Genomic DNA, 7,500 nt, shown 5'->3' with positions numbered 1-7,500 from the left:
GTTGTGATAGAAATATGCAATTTAGAAAGCAGAATTATAAACCTCTAAACCTCTTTTTGCTTTCAGAATTATATCTATTTAGCCTTTTTCATTGGCTGGCTTTGAAAGTCATTTGTATTTGAGATATCAATTTTTGTTAGTTTGTATCTACTATATGATACTCTAGTCTGTATTAGGATTCTAAATTGAAAGTAAGGTAGTTATAACCTTCATATACAGGGAATTACAACCATGGATGAGTTGTAATCTAACATGAGTTTCCAGATAATGAAAACAGTTTAGCTTAGTCTTTCTGTAGTAGACAGCAAAAGATAACATTACTGGAGATATGATCCTGCATTCTTTGGGCAGAAATGGAAGCAGTTACATGTGGTTCATTTAGGTATGAAAAGTAACAAATCATTAATGTTGCAATTCTTAATGTATTATCTATCCAGGCATCAGATGGTGAAATCATATTGTCCCAGGTAGGCATATTGGAATAGTGGCCACAACTTGTGATCAGCTGATGTTAGAGACCTCACCTTATCATTCACTATCAATGAAGTTGACAGCACGTTGGCAGTATGATAGGAATATGCAGAATGTACAGATTTTAGGTGTTAACCTTCATATAAGCAATTGATTAGCCCCTAAAGATTACAATGCATCAGTTTCACCTTGATGGCCAGCCTCAAATTGCAACAAAATTTTATGTTTCATCAAGGCCAGTGTTAATCTTTAATGTTTATAGAAACAGAAATATCTTTTCAGCATCAAAGTTGAAAGAAAAAAAATTATCCATATCACTGCTATAGAAAATATAGAAAGAGACAGAGCAAATACATGCCATACATTATGAGAAATCTTATTTCATACTAACTATATGAAAGAGAGGTAGGAACAACAATTGGTAGCATTCATCATATGACTAGTTCAGAGAGACAAGAGGGTGCTGATTGAATAGGGGTTTGGAGGTGCACGTACCATACACTATAGGAATTCTTATTTTATATTTGATACATCATTCTCTTGCAAAATGAAGCAGGAGCAATACCTAGAGGTACTGACACAAATAACTTAGGGAGAGGAAGGAGTGCAATGGGATTGGGAATGATGATGGATTTAGAGATGTATAGTCGGAAAAAACTTGCCAAGCACTCCCAGTAGCACTTCCTCATGCTCACTACCTCCCAATAGCAGTAAGAAAAAATAATACAAGAAAATAAACTGCAAGGTTGAATATCAAGACTGAATATCAAAATGTCCAAGTATACTTAGTCGTTTGTCCTCAGACTTTAGGGGTTAAAGTCTTAGTTTCATTAAGAACTTTAAAAATACCATACCTAGTCATTTGCACTTCAAGCATGTTCTTAAAATTCTCTGGAGCACCATGTTAGTGCCATTGACTAATTTGTGTTAAATTTTTTTGTTGATGTTATTTAGTAGAAATTTATTTAGTATTTTTTTAATGTGAGGATAAAATTATAATGTAAAACCAATACTCACCTTTTTAGGACATCAGATTACGGCCACTATGATAACAAAAAATAATCACCAATAATAGTTCTCACTAGGCAATACAGCAACTGATAGAACCTTAGTCATCAGGGTGCCACATGCTAAGTGACTTCTTGTTTTAACAATGCATATATAATAGCCACACAGGTATACTAAAACTCTACATTCACAAGTAGATATTGGTCCACTAATGAAATATCCACAGAACTTATATGGTGTATATCAGGGCATATATTATAATGCATTAATGGTATTTTAATGTTGAATCATAAGTGTGTACTGTTATTATATAAACTACTTTTTTATGTTCTGGTTTAGATACAGATGTATTCACAGCTGTCTTTCTTCAGGTGAGCAGCAGCATCCAGCAGAGTAGCACCATTGAAAGACAAGATCGTCGTGTAACTGGCTCAAATCTCATTGATGAACAGTTGCATGGAGTGGTGACATTAGTTGTACGAGACTTTGTTTTTACATGGTACAATCAACTCACTCATCACCAGGCTTTTATTACTCACCTCCACCGAACGGTCCAACATGCTATGGTGGTCTTCTCTAACAGGTACTTCATAACTATGTAAATTAGCCACATCATAAAAAACAAAATATGTCTGTTATTAAAAAAATTAAAATTTACAGAAAATATCTCTTATAAACCTGTGCATAGTGTTAGAAATTTTTAGATAATTAACCTTTTTTTCTGATTCAGATGCAAGAACATGGATTGGGTTGGTTATTTAACAACGCGTCTGGTAGATGATATTGCTTGTCATCTTCGACTGTTTCGAGAAGCTAGGTCAGCAAGTCGAGGGAAAGCAACCAGTGAAGAGTTAATAGATCATTTCTTTGATCAGGAGGCTGAGAAAGAGAAGGATATTTGCCGTGATGAAGTGTGCTTGAAGCCAGACACAGAGAAAGGTTAAATATTTTACATTTGCTGGGTATTATAGTGTTTTCCTGAGAACTTTAGTCTGGGTATAGAAATCATAGCCACCTGTTCGGTCTTCAACCAACGTAAGGAAATCTCAGTTACTGAAAAGTCTATATGTACATTTTCTAATCCCTAAACTTACCTCTACCTAAGCTCCTTATAAAGAAGTAATGTAAATATTTATGCACATAAACATATAGTCATTGCTTGTTTATATATAGTTAGGTAGATGAATATATATATAGGGATAGATAGATAGATAGACAGATAAATAGATAGATAGGTAGATCGATAGATAGGTAGATAGATAGATAGATAGATAGATAGAAAGGTAGATATAGATATATGTAGATATATATTTATATATCTATATATATTTATAATATTTATATATTTATAATGTTTATATACATATATATATATATATTTATATATAATGTGTATATATATATGTGTATATATATAATATACATATATGTATATATACATATATATGTATATATGTATGTATGTATGTATGTATATATATATGTATATATATAATATATATATAATTTTATATAAATATATAATATATATATTTATATATATATATATATATATATATATATATATATATTATGTGTGTATATATATATATATATGTGTGGGGGGGGGGGGGGGGTGTAATGTGTGTGTGTGTGTGTGTGTGTGTGTATGTATATATATATATATATATATATATATATATATATATATATATACATATATATATACATATATACACACGCACACACACGCACACGCACGCACGCACACACACACACACACACACACACACACACACACACACACACACACACACACACACACACACACACACACACACACACACACACACACACATATAAACATAAACATAGATATACATTTTGTATATATATACGTGTATATATATATATATACATACATATATACATACATACATACATATATATATTTATATATATATTTATATATATATATGTGTATATATGATTTATATATATATATATATATATATATATATGTTTGTGTGTGTGTGTGTGTGTGTATATATATATATGTATATATATATGAAATATAGATATATATTTAAGATTTATGATTCTTAGAAACTGCTGGTGACAATTGGCAGTGCACAATACTTTGTTTACTTGGCTAGCCATGTGTTAAATATTATGAAAGATTGTGAAATTGTTTTGTGATTTTTTTAGTTTCATTTTACTTGATTACCTTTTTTTTTTACTACACAACTTTTAATTTGATATTAAAATGTCCAAGGTCATAATTAAAAAGTAGAAGCTATCAAGGAATAGAAAATTAATCCCCTGTGACCACAATGACCACTGTAATTCATAGCATTTTCTACTGCCCACCCAGTGGAAAGGGGATATCCCCATGATGCTGGATGGACTTCAAAATTGCCATGACGTGTAGCAGGTACCCACCAGCAAGGGATTAACCCAATGGCACTGGAGATGGGTTGTACATACATTCTTTGACCACTGTGAGTTATTTTTAGTTGTATTTACACATAGATGGCTCCTCCAGTTGTTTGACACCAATGAGACAGATATCAATTTTACCTGTGTCACCTGTTTATGCTTTTCCTTGATAATTTAAAATTTAATATTTGTTGATAATACTGTAGTGATTATAATGTCAATAATAATAATGACAACAATAATTAAGACAACAATAATTAAGAAAAAGAAGAATATAAACTCAATAGAAGACCAAAAAAAAGAAAAATGTAAACTCAAAAGAAGACATCACATGAGGTAATTACTATATGTCTACTAATTGCTCCTTGGTGGCTTTGTACTTACAGAACCATCTATGTGTAAATGTATTTCACAAAACAATACTACAGTGAACATTACATGTTCCTGCAGGCACTGTGTTAAGTATTATGAAACCAATGCTACCAGGGATGGTATTTACAGACATGCTATGCCCACAGTGAGTTTAGTTTATTAATTGTATTTACACATAGATGGATCCACAAGTGCTTAATCACCATTTAGGCAATCAGTAGTCTGACTATGTCACCTGTTTAACTATTTCCTTGATTTTTTGGAATAGCGTCAATATTGATAGCTTTAAAAAAAAATCACAAAAACTCAAGGAAAGGGAGAAGCAGGTGAGAGCACAAAATATATTAATTGACTCCTTGGTGACTGAGCACTTGTGAAGGCATCTGTCTGTAGATACATTTCACAAAACCACACCACAGTGAACATGACATTTTGTTTTTTGGTGGCATTGGATTAACCCACTGGCACAGGGTTCATGAGCTGTCCATTGTAGTTTTGTTCTGGGAATTTTGTTTACACAGATGTTTCCACAAGTGCTCAGTCACCAAAGCCCTGTGTGACCTGATTCCTTCAATCCCTGATTTTTTTTTTTTTTTTTTTTTTTCTTCTTCTTTTGTATTGCTATGGATATCTTCACTGTTTTATTATTGTTGACATTATGATTATTGTAATCTTTTGAAGATGCCAATAAAATTATTTTTTGATACTTCCCAAAATTAAGGAAGAGAGTAAAGAGGTGATACAGATAGGACCTTGGAGCCTAAGCTCTTGTGAAGCCATGTAAACAAAATTGATAAACTTAAATCACTGATCGTGGCATGTATGTACATGCCTTCCTGGTATTAATGGGTTAAGAGGCTGTAAATCTTTTTAAAAGCTTCATGTTTTTGCATAGTTATAAATGGACAGTTTACGTTATACCAGTAAGTTAAGAAATATATAATCCTCAGGAAATTCATCAAGGATCATCAAAAAATAAACAGGTAATATTCTAATGATACTGATTAAATGTAACATGAAGTCATATTATTTGATTTAGGATTGAGCATAATATGGTTAGTGAAAGCCTGGGAAAGGACAGTAGTACAAACATGTAAAATCTAATTCAGAGGAACTGTCTAAGACAGAGGATATCCTAGAGGTGCTGACTAGATAGCCATTCATTCATAAAAGGGGAATTGGAAGACCACTGGCCCACATCACACTCAAGTTTCAACACTCAGAGGAGTGCAAACATAAAAGCTTAACTTGGAAGCATGACTTGCATCAATTCAGTGACATGAATAATGGTGGTAAGATGGAAATGAGGGCACAAATGCTGTGAATTACACTATATCTGTAAGTAGAGCTTGTCAGAGTTGACCCAAATAGATCCTCAAGGCTGACACTAGTCACATTGCATGGGAAGAGCCCTCAACAAACCATCACAGGTCTCACTACATGACCTACATGCTCATGAAAGACTTGGAGCAAGTGAAACAAAAGAATCAGAGGAGTCATAGTATGTAAGCAATGATGAAAGAAAGAGTTGCTAACTGCAACATACAAAGGCCAGCAACAAAAGAAAAGCTACTCACAGATGACAGATGGAATAACTTTTTGAAAAGAGTAAGTTAAGAACATTGTGTAATGACCATGGAGGAGAGGTATCCTGCCTCATCAGACAATGATATATCAGATCAAGGAAATGCTCATCCAGAATCACACTAAAGACATAATGCAGATAATTAAATATTGCTATGAAGTGAAGAAAGATAATCAGTGAAAACCATGGTAGAAATAGAGCTTATCCTTGATTCCTTAATGAAATATTACATTTCATCCAGGATCACTGGTACTGCCGGAGAATGTGAGGATGAACCGGACCTGTTTAAAGATCAGTCTGGAGTTCCTAACTTTTTCCATAGATTATCATCCCGCACCCACTTTATTAACCCCAATTCACTAGAAAAATATGGTCACTGTAGTATTGTTTTGTGAAAAGTATCTACACCTAGGTGTACTCAATGACTAAGTTAATTAGTTTGTGTGTCCATTTTTTTTATGTGTGTTATTGACAATACTAATGAAAATATAAAACAAAATTTGTAGAGTCATAAATGTGTAATTGCAGTTAATAAACTAAAAACTGTGGACATGGTATGTCCATACAGCTCATCCTTTAGTGGCAATGGGGTAACCAGGAAACTAGATGAGATCAGGCATCTGTCCACTAATTTCTTGTCTTCACTAGGTGAAAAGGAGAGATGCACAGTCTGGGAATTTTATTGGAGGGGCTGAGGAGAGTAGGAGAGAGAATCTATATGGATACATTTTGAAGAGAATGCTCATGAGAGCCCAGAAGACTCAAGAAGTACTCAGATGTTGATGTAATACCATTTCTCCAACCATCTCCCTACTTCCTCTGAGAACTAATACCCCTAGCCCTAGTCAGATGCAGGTGCATTAATAATCATAAAGGACTCTTGGGAACCCAAAGGTACTGAGACATCAGATGACCCTGCCCTGTGCCAGAGATGGCAGTACTAAAGCCACTAGGGAAAATCCTTCATGAGGTTACAGTTCACAACCACCCACCTAAAGCTGCAAGAGTCATACCATCCAACTGGAATGGCTTCTACTACATGACAGAGAGACTAAAAAGGCACATTCGTTTGAGAAAAATCTAAGGTACCAGAGAGCCTGGAACCCCTTCTAGATGCCATGGAAACTGTCCTTCCATTAATTCCAAAGAAAGCCCAGCCAAAGGTGCAAAGCAGAAAGTTGAAAAGGACACCCATTGATGACCCAGAGTTTGCCAAACCATTTCTCCTTACTTTTTACAATGAGGAGCTAGTTTATCAAGGTACATCAGCACTGTGATTTAGAGAGTGAGATGGGGATACTGTGAGTGAGAACGAGTGCAAGCAAAACCAGCAAAGTAACAACACAAGTTAAGAGAGATGTTAGACTCGATACGTGAGAGGTCATAGCGTGTCAGTCATTCCCCAGCCTTGGTATAATGGAGCTTTCTTTTTGTATCTAATTGGTCTAGTGTGGATTCCTCTCCCTGCTTATTGCTCCAGGTCTAACCTTCTTATTATTCTTACATTACATAAAAGATATGTATTTAACTGACAGTTTATAGTTTTGAATCCTGGATTTAAAATTATATGGCAACATATCTGTAATGTGTGTATGTTGACTGCTGCAATAAATAAAGTATCAGTTTATGTTGCATGAAATCAGTGT

General features: G+C 33.9%; 1 protein-coding gene across 4 annotated transcripts in view; it reads left to right on the top strand.

The window, feature by feature from the left end:
* LOC125031200 (sorting nexin-13-like) overlaps positions 1-7,500 on the top strand; it is a 40,821-nt gene that overhangs the window by 8,316 nt on the left and 25,005 nt on the right. For all 4 annotated transcript variants that reach the window (XM_047621811.1, XM_047621812.1, XM_047621813.1 and 1 more), the window contains exons 4-5: positions 1,851-2,062; positions 2,210-2,418. In XM_047621811.1, the coding sequence (XP_047477767.1) occupies positions 1,851-2,062; positions 2,210-2,418 (421 nt within the window). The remainder of the gene's footprint in view (positions 1-1,850; positions 2,063-2,209; positions 2,419-7,500) is intronic.

Source organism: Penaeus chinensis, chromosome 12 (genome assembly GCF_019202785.1).
Source record: "Penaeus chinensis breed Huanghai No. 1 chromosome 12, ASM1920278v2, whole genome shotgun sequence".
Taxonomy (NCBI): domain Eukaryota; kingdom Metazoa; phylum Arthropoda; class Malacostraca; order Decapoda; family Penaeidae; genus Penaeus; species Penaeus chinensis.
This window is presented reverse-complemented; position numbering and strand designations above follow the sequence as displayed.